This window comes from Danio rerio, chromosome 20 (assembly GCF_049306965.1).
Source record: "Danio rerio strain Tuebingen ecotype United States chromosome 20, GRCz12tu, whole genome shotgun sequence".
Taxonomy (NCBI): domain Eukaryota; kingdom Metazoa; phylum Chordata; class Actinopteri; order Cypriniformes; family Danionidae; genus Danio; species Danio rerio.
The window spans coordinates 121,890-143,783 of NC_133195.1; the positions used below are offsets into that span (position 1 = coordinate 121,890).

Consider the following 21,894-nt stretch of genomic DNA (forward strand, 5'->3'; position numbering starts at 1 on the left):
ACTCACACACTGCAGCAGGCTATCTTCACTACAAGATCCCAATGACACACTTGTACTGTTTCCCTAAATACTCAACTCAGAACAAACAGCCATAAATACAAGACATTAAACACTTCACAAAGACTCTTGTCTGATCATGAGTTGCCCTGGAGTGGAACATCTGGCAAAGACCTCATCAAAGCCAAACCCCAGGTCAACATATACAAGTCAATTTGTGAAATATTACGGTGAAAATGAGACCACTTCAGCAATCACACACAGGCATTTAAAATGACACCAAACATGAAAGGGAAAAACTAGATCCACGAGATACACCATGATGAGACGTTACAGTGTGGAATGTGATTGACCTGCTCAGGTGGAGAAGGTGAAGTAGGGGAGGGCTCAGGATGAGTGTTAGAGACAGTTGAACAACTGGTTTCCAAGCTGATCTTCTTTTCAGATTAGGAAATGTATTGTTTTATTGCCTGACAGTTCTTGTGGTTTTGCCTCAGGAAATTCCTTAACAGTGGTCAAGGTCTGATATTATGGAGAGATTTAGCTGTTCTCACACTCGTTATGCCATCATTTCTTACCATCCCAAATGAAAAGTAAAGCTTCCGTTTTATTGTAACCTTTCAGACTGACTCCAGATTCTGATCATGGGCCACAGAAATGCCACCGAGCAGGTTAATTTCCCCAATTCTCTCATTTCAGTCTATGGGAAATCCTCCAGAAGTCTATCAGAGGTAACATTCAGACACATTTACCTCCAAAACCAGCCTTTCAGCTCACAACACCCAGAAAGCAGGACCAGTTCTCCTGTAAATAGCGGAGCGGCAGTGATTCTGCACAGTGTCGATCATGAAGGCTGCAGGACAGCTCTGTGTGCTGGGGCTGATGATGCTGAGCTGGGTCTCGTGGCTCCGCTGTGACCCAGTAGACTCCATGTGCGGCGCGTATTTAAATGGAGACGTCAACATCGCAATCCTGAGCTCAATTCACTCTAAGGTGAGGAACCTTCACCAGCGAACCAGACCACAGCCATTCATCTGCTCTGAGTGAGTATGCACAAAACCAAATCATATTATGACATGCTGCTACAGCAAATAAGAAGATATGCATACTAACCAATGCTAAGTTCAGAAATGGAAACCAGGAACATTAAAAACTTTAGTGGTCAAAATGTAACTTAAATGCCTTTTGTTCTCATTAATTAATTATTTGTTCTTAATTAATTTATGTTGTGGACTGCATATATGAATATTATTGAGATTAATTACAACGCTGATTGCATTTTAAACAGCATTTACTATTTGTTTACAGAATTTTGTGCTTTATATATACATATACTGGCACTTTCACATACATGGTATAGTTTAAACATATGTAATAATTTCTGTGATGTGAATTTTATTGAATAATTGAATTAGTATATTTGTACTATGCTTTATGCATGCATGTCAATTGAACAAAATTTATTGCTGTTTAACTATAGTAAATCAGGATGGATGTGTAATGAATTTGCAGTAATCTTTCATATGTAATAAACTTAGACAAGTTCCAAAACTGTCACTAGAATATCTGGGATTGTGAACAAGAGAAGTATAAACAGTCAAATTAAACTGTTAAAATAAAAGAGAAGCAGATCGGTTTGACTGTACAATGGGGATACCTCATACTCCCGGTGCTAAATCATTTGCCGTCAGTATGCAGAGGGGTGATCTGCTCTCAGGCTGCAGGTGGGTGAGAGACTGCTGTATGAGGACTGGGCTACCTGTGAGTGCTCTGAAGGCGGGGAGGGGCTGACAACATCACCCGCTGCTCATCGAAAAGAGAAGGGACAGTACAGTATGGACACATGAGAGTCTAAAAAATCTCAAGTAACACAAAAAGTCGCTAGATTTGCTGCTAAATATAGTGCTAAAGTGGCCAAGTTGGCAGCACTGTGCCCGCCTCTCACTTCTGTTTGTAACCAGTTAACAAAGCTATAATGATGGTGCCTTTTGTTTCTGTGTTTAACATCGAAGGGAACCTTTTTCGCCTCAAATAACATACACATGATGGTATATTTGTGATAAAGCATAATGGTGACATGATTAATGCATTGTTATCATAAACAGCATTCAGGGGTCATACAAGAGCACTAGAAAGACAATCATTAAAAGTCTGCTATCATTGTTTTGAGGATGATCTGATGAACTTTAATGTTTGGTAAAGGTTGATAAAATTCAGAGAGTATTTTGATTATCTGTTTTGGACCAAAGTCAATTCTTCTTCAATTCGTCTTGAAAGAAGGTTAAAAATCTCATTTCATAAGGCACAAGCTCTTTCTTAAGAAAAAACTCAGTAAATCATTCTTCTTGAGTGAACTTGATCAGTATAGTGGGTAAGATGATAACTGGTGATGAACCAGTCACAAGGTCGATAGCCTCAACTTCCTGTTCTGTCCAGCAACAAAAGAGGTCTGACCTTCAAATTTTGACCAAAATGGCTCTCGATCAAGGTGATTCTGATAACAGGTGTCCTCTCAGTTATCTGTGTCTGTATCATTAAGTCCCCACACTTATATTAAACGTATTATGTTTGGGAGAATTACTATAAAAATGACAGAGGCAATGAGACTAAACCCTGCCATGCTTCACCTTGCTTTCTGTACAGTGATAAACACCAACACTTTTCCTCTGCTGAACATTAGGGTTAATTAAAGTTAACTCATCAATAGTGAAGAAAAAACTGTCCAAAAACGGTCACCAGAATTAAGCAAGCTCATTTTCTTTTTTGCCAGTTTTGATCTGATGACATTTGTACAGTCGCTGGGTGCCATCCACACAGTCGAGGAGATCAACAATTCTAATTTTCTCCCGGGGATTAAGCTGGGATATAAAATCTGTGACCCTTGTGCATCTCCCACCAAAGCACTGCACTGCCTGGAGCATCTACTGGCCATCAACGGATCCTTACCGGCCCTTTTGGACTATTCAGACTTCTGTCCACCATCCAAAGCAATAATGGGAGAAAGATACTCTGAGTTATCCATCGCTATCGCCAAGCTCCTCAGCCTCTACCTCGTTCCTCAGGTAACTTCTGAACTCTCTACCTCATTAAAGTCACATCTACTCTCCACATCTACAATTCCTGCCATTTCTGGCACTCAATCCAGCAACATTTGGATCAATAAGTCCAACTCTCCAATGCACAGGTGTCAGGCTCCTGGAGTTCCTGGAGAGCCACAGCTCTACATAGTTAGCTTTAACCCTAATTAAGTTGGAATTAAACCCTGCTGGGACATGTCCCTGTACTCCGACTCTAACCATTAAATCCCAAACTAAAAATCAAACACTTTTCCTTATGATGGCAAGATTTATTCTATGTGTTCTGTAGGGATTGTGTTTAATTTTTAGTTTGGGACAACTATTGATCTGGCTTCCTTGCTAAGTTAGCAGAATGATTTAGAAATCAGAGTATCATGTTTTTGGATCTTGATGATTTGATTTTGTCTACAATTTTTGGTAAATTTGTTAATTTTATAATTGTATTTGTCTCCTGTCTAGTGTTTATTCAGTTGTTTTCCTGAAAGGGTATTATCAGTAACTGAAGGAAACACTTGATCTGTCCCCAGGTCAGCACGTCCTCCTCTTCTCCGGTTCTGAGTGATAAACTGCGCTACCCGTCCTTCATGCGTGTGATTCCCAGTGATGTGTACCAGGCTCAGGCGCTGGTCAAGCTCATGTCTCATTTCTCCTGGAACTGGGTCGGTGTCGTGTACGGAGATGATGACTATGGTAGAGGAGCCTATCAGAGCTTCATGGAGGAGTCGCAGGGCAAAATATGTGCAGACTTTGAGAAAGTGGTGCCGCACTACTTAGACCAGGTGGATGTAGATAAGTACATCCAAGAAGCTGCAAATGCTATAAGATCGTCCTCTGCTAATGTGACGCTGCTCATCCTGAAGCCGCAGCTGGTGGAGAAGCTCTTTAAGGAGATGATCAAGACCAACACTAGCAGAGTCTGGATCGCGAGCGACGCCTGGTCCATGTTTCGCCCACTAACCCAGATGAAGGACATCAACAAAGTGGGCCCAATCTTTGGCTTTTCTTTTTCTTTGGGAAACATTCCAGGGTTTGAAGACTACTTGAGGAACCTGAGGCCAACACCTGGAGGGAAGAATGACTTCATCGAGGAGTACCAGCAGCTGAGGCTGAACTGCTCGCTGTGGCCGTCCAACTGCACCACAGATGATGTGCTGTACGCAGTGGAGCTGAGGGAGGCCTATCGAGAGAGAGTGGCCATATACGCAATAGCACATGGGCTCAGGGAACTATTGAAGTGCAACGACACCACCTGCTCGTCTGAGACCAACTTCCCTCCGTGGCAGGTGAGGATTCATGGACTCTGTCAGGAAACTCATAATGGTGAGAACGCAGTTGGGGTTAAGCTCAGTGATGAACCATTCATTAGCGTGGGTCAGAGATCTCCAAGACTTCAGCTTTACTTGCCTGTAATGATGTGACGCTCCCAAAACCACAATACAGAATAAACAATCCAAGTAAGGGCAGGCAGCAAGAATGTGAAAACCATGATAGGCAAACAAACAAGGAATGCTCAGTAATGATGGCCAGGGCAAATCAATACATAGAGAGGATCAAGAGGTATGAATGGCCATTTATAATGGGATGTAATGCAAGTCAGCTGTGAATGAACTCAGCCCCAGAAATGAGGGCTTCTGGGAGTTGTAGTCTGAATGATAAATTGAATGTTGGAGGTAAAATAATTTAACTGCTGAAATATTGACCTCAGATCTTTCAGAGACTTAACGTCTGCAGGAGGGACAAAACAAGTTTGGGCATAAGCCTTGATGTATAAGTTCTCCTTACTGTTTGTTGACGTTAGCATTGTCAAATGACATATTCTGCAGTGTTCTGAACAGCCATGAACGACCACAGGATTGACGTTTAATCCTTGTTTCGCAGCTCGTGGCAAGCATGCGCAGAGTCAATTTCACACTCGACGGCAACTCTTATTTCTTTAATGAAAATGGTGACTTCACGGATGGTTATGATGTCATAATGTGGAAGGAAAATAATGAAGAGAGAATGATTGAGCCTGTGGGGAAATTCCTCATTAAAAAAGGAGATGTGGAAATCTTTAGTGAATACCACTGGATCAATGAAACGGTAAGTGCTGAAGTATTTTAAGCTAACACCTCTGTCCTTCAGTGGAAAGTGCATATTGATGACTGCAGACACTCACACTCCTCCATCCTCCAGCTCCTCAGCTCCAGTTGCTCTCAGTTCTGCCAACCGGGAACAGTGAAGAAGCAGTCAAACATCACCTGCTGCTACAGGTGCGTCCCCTGCGATGTGGGATACTACACCAACGCATCAGGTGATCATGCTGATTCAACCGTATGAGCATTTCCCTCTGGGTTCTTACTTAGTCCTTAACTGCTTCAGAGTTTTTTCCATTCAACAAAGTGCACATCACAGGATATTCTGCCATGATTCCAGTTCCACAGAAGCATTTTTAGTTCAAAGGGTAATAAGTGAATTAAGCCTTGTCAAGTATCCCAGCAGACCCACAACATCATCAGACGTTAACTCTTCACACTCTGCTTTTACTGTTGGATGAAGATCAAAGAAGATTGACCACCAGCTGCTCACATTTAGCCATGAAACATCCAATATTAAATTGACCAGTGTTTCAGTTCTGTGGTCTAAACCCTGGATCTAATTTAATAAAGCGTACCCCATTTTTCCTAAACAGGAAGTGTGCTGTTCTAAGCGTTTCATTCAGAGGTTTGAATGTTAGAGGCCTTGCTTTCAGTTGAGCAAAATGCATTGCAAAATGCATTTGCTGAATAAGGACCAATGCCTAACCTCACTATCTTTGCTTAGTCCCTGGGTCATCACAGCAGAATGAACCGCCAATTACTCTGGCATATCTTTTACAAAATGGATGCCCTTTCAGCCCCAACCCAGCACTAAGAGCACACTATCTCGTGAACTGCCAGTGCTGGAAAAACCCACACACACTATCATTCACATACACACTTGTATACTACGGCTAATTTAGTTTCTCCAGTTCACCTATAGCATATGGGTTTGTTGGAAGCTAGAGCACCTGGAGAAATCACATACAAAAACACTGGGTATTCATGCACAAACTGAGGCGCCTTCAAGACTGAAATAAAATACAATCTTTTTCAAAAACCGGAAACCTGGGGTGCTGAAATGTCGTTGGGAAAGCTGGCTGTGGGTGGGTTATAGAGATCAAAACAGAGACAGACATCCCAGCACACGATTCAAAGCAGAATCACTGACTTTGCCACTGTTTTTCAGATGTTCACTTAGCAATTTCTGAAACATATGCAACACATTATGGCCTGTAAATGATATCTTAGAAGACTCAAAAACTTACAGCACCCTCAACATCCCAGTAAGCGAAGTTATGCACTCATAACCACAATTTTTTTGGAAACCCACTGTAGAACAAACGTTATTGATTTTGCAAAACTCAAATCCCAACATTAAGCTAATGACAGAATCTGAGGACAAACTCAGTGCTGAAGGGCTGGTGTCCTGCAGAGTCCAACACCAATCAAAAACCACTGATCATGCTAATCACGGTCTTCCAGACCCTAGAAATCTATAGGCAGGCGTATTGCTAAACTTTGTAGGACACCAGCTTTAGTGGACCCATCGCTGCTAGACTTTAGAATATTAAACATTAGAGCTGCTTTTCTATCTCACATGTCATGACTGTTTGCATGTTTGCTTTTCCAGATCAGTCTGAATGCCTGAAGTGTCCTGACGGGCAGTCATCTCTTAAAGGAGCAATCCAGTGTGAGATCGTCAAGGAGCAGTATCTGTTCTGGACGGATGGTTACCCCATAACTCTGTTAGCGGCCACTGCTATAGGCCTGCTTCTGGTGTTGGTTTCGTCCATCCTCTTCTGTGTGCATAGGAACACGATGGTCATCAAGAAGGCGGACGGCACAATGTCAGGGTTCATGCTTCTGGGGCTGACGGCCAGCTTCATCAGCGTGATCATGTTCATCGGCAGGCCAAATGAGCATCTGTGCAGAGCACAGCAAGCCGTGTACAGCCTCGGCTTCACCCTGTGTGTTTCCTGCATCCTGGTTAAAGCCTTTCGCACCTTCCTGGCCTTCCTGGTCTTCAATCCACAAAAGCAGCATGAGCTTAAGAAACTCTACAAGCCTCTGATCATCCTGGTCCTGCTGACTGGGGCTCAAGCCATCATCCTACTGTTCTGGCTGATTTTAAAGTCTCCTTACCCAGATACTCTGTGGCCAGGAAGCGGCTTGATCAAATATGTCATCTGTAATGAAGGCTCTATTGCAGGTTTTGGGGCAATGCATGGCTACATCGCTCTGCTGGCCTTCATCTGTTTCTTTCTTGCGTTTAAAGGCAGAAAAGTCCCGCAGGATTTCAACGAAACCGGAGTCATCATCTTCAGCATGCTGATCCATCTGTTCGTCTGGCTTTGCTTCATTCCCATTTATATTGACAGAAACAGGACAGAGCAGCGGCACATCGTACAGGCCTCAGCCATCCTGGCCTCCAACTACGGCATCATGTTCTGTCATTTTCTCCCCAAGTGTTATGTGGTGCTGTGGGAGCTGTCCGAGAACTCTAGAGCGATTATCCTCGGCAGGCTGACCAGACGCATTAGAGACGAGATGGTCAGTGCAGATATTGCTGTAGTCACAGTCTCAAGCATCATCTGTGAAGAAGTATCAGCAGAGATCAGCCCCGTTTCCAAAGATCCTGCCTTAAAATCTGTGGAGTTATTTCATGCAGAGAGAGGCGGTGCAGAGCAGACCGTGACCCACCGTGTGCAGACCAGACGAAGACACATTACTAAATGAATAAACACACAGGGCTTAAACTAAGTTTACATTTTAATAAACTGACCATTATTTCCACACATAAAGTATTTCTGAATACTCTGGGTGATCTATGAGCAACACATCTCTGAAAAACTGCTAAAATGGTGCTTTTTTATTGTTTTGGCTTTTTTATTCAATTTAATTATTATGCAATACCTGAAAGCTGAATAAATAAATATACTTAAATGTAAACTTTGTTAGGATGATATTTGACAAAGATATCATTTGAAAGTCTGGAATCTGGGTCCAAAGAAATTGAAATATTGACAAATCATCATAACATTATTAATCCAAAATCCCAGAGTCACAAATAACTAAATGTTAAGGGACAATTAAATGACAGAACTCTGTTATTAAAACAAATAATTATATTTTAGTCAAACTATATCTAATTAATCCACAGTAACTGAGAATGTTCAAGTGGTGTCTTAAACCTTTTATACAGGGTTAGGGTGTCTGTTTTTAAAAGGGAGTCATTTACATATTGTTGTACTAATAGTCATAATAAACTATATGATTACAATAAATAAAAAAATCAACCAATTTCATGCTGCTGTTGTACAGCTGTTTCTTTACAGACTGTTAAATATGTGCATGTAAACCTCATTAAACTGATTTGAGAGTTGGTCCTTCATATTGTTGTTATTGTCTGCCACTGATTGTCATTCCTGTAAAGCGTTTATAAACCCTGATTAAATCCTCATCTCTGACAGCAGGTTGCAGAAATCACTGACAGAGTCCCGGAGAGGATTTCAGTCCAGAGAAAACTCCTACAAATACTCCTGATCCAAGACACGTTTAACTCAGTTTACCCTGTGCTACTGCTGCCAGGTCAAAACACACGTCACCAAATGCTTCTCTTGTTTTTCATTGTTAACCCTTTTTACAAAACAATCAAGTCACAGGATTTTTAAGATATATTTTGATTATAATGCATATATATATAACGGATATATAACACAGATAGACAACAGACTTTAATTGAATCAGAGTTTATCAGGGGTAAACTCTAATAAGACTTGGTAACCAGCAGGGCATCTTATTAGCCAGATGAGCTTATAGTCTTACGCATGCGCTTTCCTCCTGAAGTGTGAGCATATGTGTGTGTGGGAAAGACTTAAGCTTCAATCCTGTCCTGTCTGTGGAACAAAACAGCAACTGGACAGAAGGTATATAGTCAAATAAATCAAGAAGGCTGGAAAAGCAGACAAAGAATGTACAGTTGAGCTTCATATCTGCATTCGACAAACCTGCTGAAAAGAAAGGAGGATCATTCTCTCATCAACATGGGCTGCTCTCCCTCTAAAGGACAACTCTTCAGTAAAAGGCCTGCTTTACCATCTGGGCCAGCAGAAAGCAAGAAAAACCCCGACCTGCTGTCAGACGGAGATCAGATTCAGTCCAAAGCAGAGGATTCAGAAGAACTAGCGGAAACAGAGATAGAGGAACCTGCAAAACACTCCGAGGGTAAGAGGCATTCAGTAGATGATGTAGTCTGTGATGCCACAGCAATAGTGCGAGAAGATGCTGCTGAGAAGATTCTGGAGATAATCAGTTCTCATGATGAGCAAAGAGCACAAGAGACTCTCCTAGAACAGCAGGAAGAAGCAGTGGAGGAGAAAAAGACCAGAGAAAAGCAGGTGAAGCGAAAGAAGCAAAGGAAACCCAGACTGAGAAAAAACTCCCATGTGCTGGCCAAAGCGGAGTTTGTACTGAAAGCCCACCAGGCAGCCTATGCGTACCTGAACCCCAGCATATCCAAATACGAGGCTCTCCTGGGGCTCCTAGGTCAGGCTGCACAGACCCAGCGCTCTCTACAGACCACGGTGGCTTCGGTAGTCCTCCACTTCGAGGAGATCAACCAGGCTCTGGAGGACCTGGCTGCTGATGGCGAGCAGCTGCTGAGGGAACACGGACACAACATGACATGGCCCGCTTCTTTTAAAGACTATCCCCCTACAGCAGCCAATGGGCAGACCGGCTCCCCGCTGCCATCCGAGCTGCTGCAGCAGATGCTCCTCCACTCCACAGTGAACATGGCCTCGATGGGAGACTCTGTCAGATGCCGGAGCGACTCGGCCCTACAGGAACTAGCCCAGTACTTTGGCTCCATGTCTGAGCTCATAGGAGAGAAGCTGCTGGCTAAACGTGCGGCTGAGGAGCGCCTGAAGCAGGTCCTGTGCCATGTGGAGGCAGCTGCCTTCAGAAAGCCTGGTCCTGAGGACTCTGCACTGCACAGTGAGGACAGTGGCATCGGTGCCGAGAACGACTGTCAGAATGGGTCAGACCGACAGCGTCGCAGCAGGGGGAGTTCAGGATCAGGAGCAAATGCTGGAATAACATCTGCCTTCAACAATAGTGCATCTCTAGACCAGCAGCACGCCAGTGAGCCAGTTTCAGAAGAGGATGAGGATGATGAAGAGGATGATGAAGATGCAGAACCCGAGGAGGAAGTCAGTGGCAAAGATGAGCTGGAGGTGCAAGAGGACAAGAAGATTGAGACAACGTATGGCTTTTCTGAAGCAGACACCAGCCGTCCTGCTTTCCAGGGTGGGCTTCAGGAACCAGCCAAGGCCAGCTATCTGAAGAGGAAAATCAGACGGCCGAAAACAGCAGACAACAACACTTTACAGATGAAACCAAAGCACCGCCATTTAAGAGGACCAAAGCGCTCTCAATCTGCAGAGTGTTTGTGCAGCGAAGAGAAAGACTCAGACCCTCATGTGAAACTGGGATATCAGAGAAACCAGCACGCACAGCACTGGAGGAGGAAAAACTGTTTACCGGAAGGCCGTGTTCGGTCAAAGATCAGAGGTGGTTCATCAGGGGCACCCAGTGCAGACAGATACTACGGCCTTCAGTATGGCAGCAAAGGGCCTTTCAGAGCAGCTCCACCCAGCTCTCCTCCGACCTTTACTCCAGAGCCACCGGGGCGAAATGCTGTCAGGAGGCTCATCAACACTTTCAGCCAAGGAGTGGAGGACAGTTCAAGACAACGCCTTTTAGACCAAAGACCAGTAAGGGCCAGAGGCCACAAGAAATGCAGTCTGCCACTTCTGCAGAACAGCAGAGCAGCGCTGACCACCGGTGCCGACCTCCATCTGCTGTCTGACAGACCTGAGATCCTGGACCTGGACAGCCTCCCGCCTCCGCCTCCAGAGATGCTCATGGACAGCTCGTACAGCAGCAGTGCTGGACCATCTGCTGAAGAAGGGCCTCATGAGGTGCAGTGCCGAGGTCAGCGCACTCTGACCCAGAGACAGCCTGTGCCACTCAGCCGGGCCAACGTGCAGCGCTGCTCCATCAGCTCCTCTCGGCCTGCGAGACAAGATGCTTTCCTGGGCTCCAGCATTGAGCGGGACTATACACAGGTGACTGAGGGAGAGAACGCGTCGCTGCACACCAAGTGTTATCCTCCAACCACTCCACCAGTCTCCAGGACACGGCTCCCACCCTCATGCCCCAGTGTGCACCACGCAGTGCCGAGTCCCCCATCCACAACCTGGCCCCCCAATGGGAGGTGGACTCCATCTGCAAAACCACACACACTTCCTCCTGGCTCACAGTCTTATTTAGAGGCCCGGGCCAAGTTTTGTCAGGAGAACCAACCGTGGCCTCCCTCATGCACATCTACACTTCCCCGGCCATGGGGAGATCCAGCCAGAGGGAGGGTGTCGATGGGACACCTCCAGCCATCGGGTCACTGCCCACAGGCCCACAGCGAGCCACTGCCGGACATCAGAGCACAGGAGGGGCTGATCGAGGACGCCTCAGACTCCACTAGCGATGGGTGAGTGTCCTCCATTACTGAAATATCACACATCTGCATATCACGATATCTGCCGGTGAGGGATTTAAAGCAAACACAACCAAATGAATGCTTAGAGATGACCAAGCAGTGTTATAAGGAAGAAACACTGAAGAATGCAAGAAAAACTCAGCCATTGACTTACATGCAGAATCAAAAACACTGTGCAAGTCACTGTCTGTTTTTATTCCAGCATTCTTCAGCATCTCCCTTTGTGCTCAACAGAAGAATGATGGAAATGAGGAAATGATGTCAGAAGGTTCAGTTTTGGTTGACCTGGCCCTTTAAGAAAACAATAAGAGTGTAAAGAATACCTGCACTCTGCTTTGGCTCACCTGGTTGTTCTTGGTGTTTTCAGGCTGATAGAGCTGCAGTATAGGCTGTGGGGTCAAGTAACAAACACAAATACTCATGACTGTAACTGAGTAGTGTTTCTCAGGAATTGTAATTGACTAAGTAGTTTGATAAATGTGTACGTTTACTTTCTCTTGAGCACAGTTTACTGCAGTATCTATACTATACAAATATATACAAACCCTTCACAAAAATGCCTACCGGCCTGGCAGAACCAGGGCCGGCAGTGTTCTTGCTGTTGGGCTCACAGTGCTAACCACTGGGCCGCCGCGCCGCCCGATCAATGGTAAAGGAGGAGAATTGGGGAGGAAGGGGGGTTTCTTCCAAACAAAGATAAAGTGGACTGAAAACTGTGGTTAATTATAGTAGCTTAGGGCTCGTATGATTGGAAGATATTGATTAGCTAATACGAGACCGACCGTGATAAATCATAAGCACATGATCCTCTCGAAATTAGTTTATAAACAAACTTCACATATTGTTTTGTCTATAGGGATTAGAGAAATCAGTCCTGTGATTCCCGTCCAATCAAATCACACATAGAAGGTAAATCACCTCATACTGAACTACCTCAAGACATGAGGGATTTAGAATTGCAGCAACTGTTTGTCAATCCTACATCAAACCTAAGATCAACCAAATATTAACGTCTAATGATGGTACAGCTTGGCGTTGTGTGGACGTTACCACTATGACGTCTGTCAGATGTTGGATTTTGGTTGCCAGACCTGATGAATAAATGTCAGTATGTGACGTCAGTGTGATGTTGGGTGAGGATGTTGACTCAGTGTTGGATTTTGCTCACTTTCCAACACAATCTAAAATCGACCACATATCATCATCATTTGACGTCATTATTGGGCATTAAAGCAGTGTTGTCCTCAGATAATAGTACTTTTGATTTTTCAGCACTCTGTCCAGCACTGGCTATAGCAGCGACGACACTTATTTAATCATCATTATAATATTTATTAAGTCAAGTAAAACTTGACTGTTCACATTCATAAACAGCAGTGACGCTTCCTTTTTACCTGAAGTAATATCAAACATATCTCGGTCATTATTAATATTTTTAAAATATTGAATCACATATCACACATTCAGATATATTGCGTATCTCATTTGTCTTCAACATCACCCAGCTCTACTTCCTCTATATATAAGCCATGCGATGACACAGGTGTGATTAGGTTGAGGATTTAGGTGAGTGGCCTACAGACACACAGAACAGACGCAGCTGCTGAGAGACAGGTGGAGGACCGCTGAGCTGCATTAGTCAACTGGGTTTTTGTGTTAATACAGACACTACATCAGCTAGTTCAGGGCTCACCAAACTTGTTCCTGGTGGTCCGGTGTGAAAGCTGAAAACTATTAAGCTCCATGATAGGATAGTTACAGGCGTCCGGCTTCCCTCAAAACATCTTCTGTGTTTAACACAAGACAGACATTCACACAGGTGAAGGGGAGTAATGATGACAGAATCGGCTGAGCGATCTCTCCACTGTACTGTGATGATGGGTGATGCACTGAATGCATTTCTGTGAAGATGAACATGTTATTCTCAATCTAACATTCTGACTGGATGAGTTGAGTCAGGGCTGACAAACACACAGCGCTGAACCACAGTTTATTAATGCCCGTACACTAATAACAGCAGAGTCAAACACACAGCGCTGTACAGGGATGTCCTCAAACATGCTCAATCCAGCCGGAGTGATCGCTCAAACCGTCAAGACCAAAATAAACACAGACAGAAAAACCAGTGTATAACAGTGCTTTATTGTTCAATCAGAACACACTGCTGATTTATTAAAGACTTCTCTAGCACTGAAGAGCTGCAGATATAGATATATATTGAGTTATAATATTGTAATCATCCTGAGAAAGAGAATCCACAATCTCTGTTGATTACACTGCCCTATAATTAAAGATATGAACAGCAGAAATACCCTGAAAGAGCTTGATATTTATGGCAGAATATATACATGATTATTAATAAGATTAGCAAATTAAATGATTTAACAGTTCAGTTCAGGAAGGCAGTGTTACGAGACTCAAGTTATGCCAACATATCTGACAGTATTGTTCTGCTGATACACACACACACACACACGCACGCACGCACACGCACACACACACACACGTTTACTTCGGGAAGTCAGGGGAAACCCAGAGGAACAACACTTTGTCTGGTCGTGTCTGTAATGTGCTGACAGTGTGCATCTCTAATAAAGCTGCTGCTGAGTGGTCAGTGAACTGAACTGAGTTGCTCAGGAAGAGTCTGTTCTGTCTGTCTGGATATTGCTCATGACTGTAGGTTAAAGACTTATCATGTTGTGATCATGAATAGAAGCAGAGGAACACAAGAGAAAGAGAAAGATGTCAGCTGTGTGTGTGCTGAGAGTTTAATCTGAGCAGCTCAGGCTAATCCTGCAGATTACCATCAGACAACACTGACAACAACCACTCACCTGCTGACGAGGAGGAGGAGGAGGAGGAGGAGGAGGAGGAGGAGGAGCATGGCCTACATACTGTACACCTCTCCCAGTCTGTCCATACATCCATCATCTCACTGTCCATCAGTCCTTTTCTCTGTCTGTCTGTCTATTGGTCTAAGCGTCTGTTCATCCAAATTTCTATCTATCTATCTATCTATCTATCTATCTATCTATCTATCTATCTATCTATCTATCTATCTATCTATCTATCTATCTATCTATCTATCTATCTCAATCTCAGTCTATCCCTGAGTCTATCTGTCTTTTCTTCATCTCTCTTGAAAGCACAAATGGTATTTGATTAATTAATAAACAGATTAGGAAAGCACATGTGGTGTCATGTGGGGCAGAGGGACAGATCTCTGAAAAATAAAGATGTTGCCGTCATTTACTCTCGCTCAAGTGGTTATAAACATTTATCAGCTTCCTTCATCTGTTGAACACTGAAGCAGATCATTTAAAGAAAGCTGAAAACCTGTAACCATTGACTTCCACTGCATTTTTCCCAGTGGATGGTTACAGGTTTTCATCTTTCTTTAAAATGCCATCTGTAGTGTTGAACAGGGGAAAGAAACTGGCGAAGGTTTATACGCACCTGAGGGAGAGGACACAGTGAGTAAACTTATTTATTTGGGCTGAACTGACTGGTAAACAGTCCTAAACGCAGCATTAGATCCCACTGAACATGATCCTTTGGCAGATGTGTTATGAAATCTCTTCAGCTTATATTAGATCCCTGCAGACCGGATGCTGAACTGCTCTTTACGCGTTGAGCTCAGCTTCATCAGGGTTGCAGGACTCGTTGCTGAACTGTGAGAAGTTTACTTCTGTTAAATCTACGGCATAAAGTCTTTACCGGCCCGGCATTGTTGTTTGTCTGGATGTTTCCTGAGGTTCTGTTTGTGTGTTTCCCACAGGACGAGGCCTGAATGTGAGCCGGAGCCGGCAGACTCTCACCTGAACACACTCCAGCCGCAGCAGATTGCAGATTAGCTGGATTACAGAGCTGAGCCGGGATATATCGGGAAACATTTCCAGAGAAATATCAGCACCACAATGCTCACAGGAGCTTTAGAGAGTGTGCATTCGCCTCTGTGTCAATCTGTTAAGCTCATGTTTACTTCTCTATCTATAGCGGGATCTGTCTATTGATTTCTAATGTTTAACACCAGATCAAGCGTCAGTCAGATACACTCTGCCTTTCCCAGACTCATCTCACTGCACTCACTGTTCAACACACTGTATTACTGAGACACCATCAATAATAAACTAGAACACTCCTAATCTCTTATGAGTGTCTTGTGAATCTGTATTCATGCGTTTAAGTGGAAGATGATTGTTATTATTAATGTTTTAGCACTGTACTCGACTGCAGAAGACATGAAGTCGACCATTTAACACACCCAGGCTTGTTCAACTGTCTTTGTGAGGACATTAGAGACGTTCACTGTGTCTCTATGAGGTTTATAAGTATATACGTATTATATAATGTTAATCAAATGAAGGAGCGGATATCTGCTGTATATCAGAATGCAGATGAGCCTAAAACCCAATGAGTTGTTCTTGGATATCTGCTGCCGCCTGGTGGAGGTGTTAGTCTCCTACAATGACCCTGGACCGCTGAACAAGTCACAGTCGTGTCATTTCTTCAAACTGAGATGCACACATCACCTAGAAGCTGTAAAAATGAGCTGTTTCATTCAGATAAAAAGGTTGGTGCAATATTTAAGACACCTGAACACTGTTTAAGAGCCTTGCGTTTCTCTAAACTGAAACTGAATCAATCCCCCTCCAGCATATCCCTCTCCAGAGTGCTTCATAGAGCCTTTCAGCACCAGCAGCTTCACCAGATCCTCAGCAGTTCACCATCTCCACATGAACTCTGAGCTCTCCCGTCACAGCTCTGAGCTTGATTTCTTCATGTCTCAGGTGTTATTGGGTTTTGTAAATGTCAGTCAATGAAATAGGGGTTCTTTCTTCTAATACAGTGTTTGGATCAGAGGTGTCAAAGTCAAGTCCTGGAGGGCCACAGCTCCAACCCTGAACCCCTGAGCTACTGCATATTCTCCACACACACACACACACACACACACACACACTAAAGTGAATGATCTTCCAGTCGACAGCATCAACACTGAATAAAGCTTTTATTGAGCTGGAGTCAAATGAACACAGCGAACATCTACTGAGAGCTCCAGATCTGCTGGACTTACAGAACCAGAGGAGCAACAGGAACTGCACGCCTCATCACACTGCAGAGGAACGTGCCGGAGCAGACAGCAGGACTGAGTGTGTGTGTTCTGGCGTCTGGTCATTATGTGTGTGTGTGTATGTGTGTGTGTGTGTGTGTGTGTGTGTGTGTGTGTGTGTGTGTGTGTGTGTGTGTGTGTGTGTGTGTGTTTGAAGCAGTGTTGTTGTCTGCAGTTTGGTTTTAGTTTAGCACAGAAGCAGAAGATGAAGGAAACCAGCTGAAACACACACACACACACACACACACACACACAGTTTGTGTCACCCAGAGTGTGCTGATGCTCTGTCCTGCTGTCTGTGTGTGTGTGTGTGTGTGTGTGTGTGTGTCTGTCTGTCTGTTTATCTGTGTAAGTGTTTGAGAGTGTGCAGAGTGTGTCTAACAGTGTGTGTGTGTGTGTGTGTGTGTGTGTGTGTGTGTGTGTGTCGAAGTGCGAGTGTGCCTTTATTTACATGCGTGTGTCTGTGTGTGAGAAACCGCTCACAGTGTGCTGGTGTGTGTGTGTGTGTGTGTGTGTGTGTGTGTGTTCAGGATGCGTCTGACGGCACGTGCTCCTCGAAGCCTTCGCTCTCCCGCACCAGCGCCCGCTCCAGTATGACGCGTCCCTCTTTGTAGCGCTGGCTGTCCTCGGTGGCGAACTCGTAGATCCAGCCCAGCTTACTGTTGCAGTTCTTACAGCTGACGTCCCGCACCATGTGTCTGCCCGTCAGCATGACGCGGTCCTGCACCTCACTGTACTGCAGGTTCACCACCTGAACACACACACACACACACACACACACACAATACTAGAGCTTTATATTATTTGCTCATTAAAAGTCGGTCTCATGTCATGGGCTGCTGCTGGCCACCGGAGGGCGCTTTTTCAGACACAACCACACACACTGATGCTCACTAACCCCGCCCCTCACAGTGACATCACTCACTATATTGAGCGCAGTGTGTCTGACATTGCATCTCTGTGATATGCGTCTCAGCTTGCATCATCAACCCGGGTGCTGTTATACACAGGTAAGCTGGCAGACGCGGGTTATAGAGAGCAAAGCAAACACACTGAACACACGAAGCAGAATGTCTGACCTCAGCATTGCTCTTCACTGACACACATATGATCACCGAGCTCGATTCTCAAACACCTGACCACAAACTGTGGATACTGAAGAATGAACACGCTGCACCTTTAAGTGAACAACGGCCGATCGCTTCACTAGAACAGAGCATCATCCCTCACGCATCACGCAGAGTCATCTGAAGCTGCTGCAGCTACTGTATATCAGTCATGACATTTACTCATGAAAGGAGGATTTGCTTGTTTTCATGATCAGACTAGGCTTTAATTTAAAGTCAAAGCATTTCTTTGGAGTGTTTTACACATGCTGCTGTGTTTGTGACAGTACGCCACTGAAGCAGAGACTCGTCTAGTGTTATTCAGCTTCATTAACTGGAGATCTATCTGTGACGATCTGTAGCTCAGGCTTCAGCATGGTCATGTTCACACAGTGCTGTACGCATTCATCCATATTTAACTTTCATCTTCAGCTGATCTTCTGTTAGAGACTGCATCACAGAAAAATGACTTGATCAGGTGAACGTGCTGAACAGGACCCGTTTCTGCACCAAGCACATTTACACCTGTTTTCTAGAGACTTTCTGTGAGTTTTCTGAAATATGTTCATCATCAGGCGTCCTTCACCTCTTGCCTGAGTTTATCCCATTAGGGCTGTCAGGTGAAGCTCATGCCGCCTCTACAATATTCAGATCTGGACTCTGTGCAGGCCATTTCATCAATGTCTGTTTCATCAGTGCTCTGTTTTTCTCAAAGTATGATTTCACTGCATCGTCATATACTGCATTATATACAGCTGTGACGTGTGTGTGTGTGTGTGTGTGTGCTGCTGAAGCTGACCTTGTTGAAGAGGAACGCGCGGCCGGTGGCGCCGGTGAAGCGTGTGGAGATCAGCTCTGAGCGGTTGGTCAGAATCGTGTCACAGTTTGCACAGGAGAACAGACGCGTCCCACCGATGTGGTCCAGGAAGATTCGACCCATCGCAACTCTGAAACACACACACACACACACACACACACACACACGTTTAGTATGTCACCATGACAATCACACCATAGCATGAAGACAGCATGAAAAAACAGATAAAGATACACACACACACACACACACACACACCCACCCACCAGCTAAACACACTGAGGTAAAGTCGAGAAAAAGAGGGATGAAGGTGAATAAATATTAATAGTGAACCCATATCAGCAGTGAGTGACTATAGAGCAGAACACTGCTGGCAGTCAGTTAATTATCAGTGTTGATGTTGATCTGGGCTTCAGGCGGGTCAGACGGAATATTCACAGTACTGTAAACAACACAGCGAGCGCAGCACACGCTGACACTGAGAACTAATGAGCGAATATAAAACAACTTCAGCTCAATATTAACATTACACACACATCAGACACACACTCACACACTCACACACTCACACACACACACACACACTCACACACATCAGCTGAACAAACAAGCGCGCACAGACGCATGAGCAGTCGCCGTGTGTGGACTAGTGTAGAGAGAGCAGTTCTGCGGTTCAGATTATCATCAGAGTGATGAGCCTTCTCTAACTGAATGTGTGAAGACCGTGTGACCGTGATCTCACCGTTTCTGTCGCCTGTTTTCAGAGAAATCGAGCAGATTCGCTTCTCTCCCCGTTTGTCTGACAGCCTCACACGAAAACGGTTGTCAACATCCGGTATGGAGCTCCGCGCGTGCGCACATCACACGTGCCCGGACACTATGGCAACAAGCCTCATTAACCCATTGTGGCCGAGTCTGTTGCGTTAATAATGCTGCTGCTGCTGCTGCTGCTGTTGTTGTTGTTGTTGCTGTTGTTGTGCAAGAAATTTTACTTTTAAATTGTAAAATAAATAGATTTTATTGAAATGACAATGTCACATGACCACATCAGTTCACATGCTTCCTGCCAGATGTCAGAGGTGTGGATCTGTTATAATGGCACAATCCCCAGCAAACATTTCTGTTTTTAATAGATGTTTAATAGAGGTCTAACAGAACCAGTCTGGCCATTCTCCTCTGACCATCAGCAAGGCATTTGCACCCACAGGACTGCCGCTCACTGGAGATCTCCTCTGTGTCGGAGCATTCTCTGTAAAGCCTAGAGATGGTTGTGCGTGAAGATCCCAGCAGATCAGCAGTTTCTGTGGGCGGTGAGGTTCTGGCTCTGGTCTTCAGCAGAGAGCTCAGTGATTGGACAAGACTGAAATCCTCCACCTGTATCCTGAAGGACAGGCGTCACACACTGATGGAGCTGTCACCACTGCTGATGAACTGCAGACCTCCACTGGTTTAGACCTAGTCCCTGAGTGAGCCGGATTTCCCCCAGATTTGCGTCAGTCGCTGGAGTTCTGGCTTTGTCTCGGTGCTGTTTTGGTTGTTGGGTTGTGCTGGTGGAGCTGCTCTTCAGTGGACCGGGTCAGTTTGAGCTGAAACTACACCAGCACCCCTCCGCTATTCTGCTGAACATGTCCCACACGCACACCAGATTTCAGTTTTATCTGGCTTTATCTGCCTGTTCACTCTTGGCTTTGAGTTTTACAGTGTGGAGCAGGGCTGTCAACCTCAGATCCTGGAGGGCCGCAGCCCAGCACAGTTCAGTTCCAGCCCTGCTCCAACACACTCACCTGTAGGTCTCAAACAAGCCTGAAGAACTCCATTAGGCTGGTCAGGGCTGTTTCATTAGGGTTGGAACTAAAGTGTGCAGAGCTGCAGCCCTCCAGGAACTGAGTTTGACACCTGTGCTGTAGTGCTATAGAAATAAAGGTGACTCGACTCACGTCTACCTTACTTTATCACGGGGGTAACTAACTGAAGTCTTCAACATTTTGTGAGGATCTTTATTTTTAGGGAATAACTCAGTATTGGCCTCTTGTCTTCTCAGCAGTTTGTGCTGGACAGATTCAGCTTCAGCTTGATTGTCCCTGCAGCAGAGCTGGAGCCAGACTGATGTACAGCCCAGGCCTAGTCTTGTGTCCCTGTTGTTCCTGATGCGTCCAGCAGGGGGTGACAGACACAGACAAATAGTACACTTGATTAAAATGTGAAGTAAATGCAGGAGTTGGAAAATCACACAGTGTGAGGCTCATAATAACACAGTACAGCCTCCTCCTGCTGGACCCCTCTAGAAGAACAGGGCTGTAAAACTCTGAGCATTACACTTGCCCTGCTCCAGGTCTGCAGCCGCCCCAAGCTCTCTGAAGACAGTGTCAGACTGCATGGACTGCAGATCTACCAGCACATGTGTGGAGGTCTCTCCAGAACCTGGCTCGATGCCTCTAGGGTGAGGGCCACTCCTGCCAGTGTTAGCCCTTGATGACAGAGATAACTCCACTGCTGCCTCTTCACCATTACCCTGCACTCCCTGACTGCTTTCAACCCTCAGATCATCAGCCAGGAGGGATGATTGGGGTCAGTCCTGCTGCCTCTGGTCTGCTCCCCGTGAGTGAGCCCTTTACCACCAACGAGCATTCCTCAGGTGAAGGACTGTTCTGCAGGTGTCCAGACCCTCAGTGTGAACATCAGATCTTCTCATGATGGTCCAGCAAGGCTGACTGCTGCTCAAGTTCCTGCACTGTCAGGATGATGAACGCACCGCTCTGGAGACCCTCAATGAAGAACACAGCAGCCCTAGTGTTTATCAAAATCAAATCCTGTATATCTGTATTTTAATATATTCACAGGGCAGTCTGAAACGTCTCGGCCAGTCTTCCATCAGTCCTGCGTGATCAATCCCTTCAGCATCACACCGACTCAGTGAAGTACACAAGGCTCAACAGCAGTAAGCAAGCGGTGATCAGATCAGACCTCCACATCTCCCTGAGGAAGGTTAGTTATAGAGTAGCCAGCAGTTTAATGTTCAGCAGCTTGTGAACGACACATAATCGTGTGCTGATTTAGTTTCTTAAGGGCCTACTCACAGACTCAATGACAGACAAGTCATCCGCTGCCTTTACTTGTGCTGGAAGGCGATTAGTGATGAGAGTAAAGGCTTAATCGCAATATAATGTTTAC

At 45.0% G+C, this 21,894-nt stretch overlaps 3 protein-coding genes across 5 annotated transcripts; 2 read left to right on the plus strand and 1 right to left on the minus strand.

Annotated features, from left to right (window-relative positions):
- Positions 1-791: 791 nt before the first annotated feature.
- olfcb1 (olfactory receptor C family, b1) lies at positions 792-8,520 on the plus strand. Of its 3 annotated transcripts, none has more exon segments than NM_001199968.3 (6): positions 792-1,040; positions 2,768-3,059; positions 3,602-4,357; positions 4,953-5,156; positions 5,250-5,367; positions 6,765-7,913. In NM_001199968.3, coding segments are annotated over 6 exon segments (2,673 nt in total). In that variant the 5' UTR covers positions 792-843; the 3' UTR covers positions 7,871-7,913.
- On the plus strand, positions 8,024-15,840 carry pcare2 (photoreceptor cilium actin regulator 2). The gene is made up of 2 exons (XM_003200654.7): positions 8,024-11,681; positions 15,469-15,840. The coding sequence occupies exons 1-2, from the start codon at positions 9,178-9,180 to the stop codon at positions 15,542-15,544; spliced, it is 2,580 nt and encodes an 859-aa protein (XP_003200702.3). The 5' UTR covers positions 8,024-9,177; the 3' UTR covers positions 15,545-15,840.
- An 841-nt stretch (positions 15,841-16,681) lies between these two features.
- On the minus strand, positions 16,682-19,569 carry ypel5 (yippee-like 5). The gene is given in 3 exon segments (NM_001326453.1): positions 16,682-17,551; positions 18,706-18,853; positions 19,466-19,569. Coding segments are annotated over 2 exon segments (366 nt in total). The 5' UTR covers positions 18,847-18,853; positions 19,466-19,569; the 3' UTR covers positions 16,682-17,326.
- Positions 19,570-21,894: the final 2,325 nt, after the last annotated feature.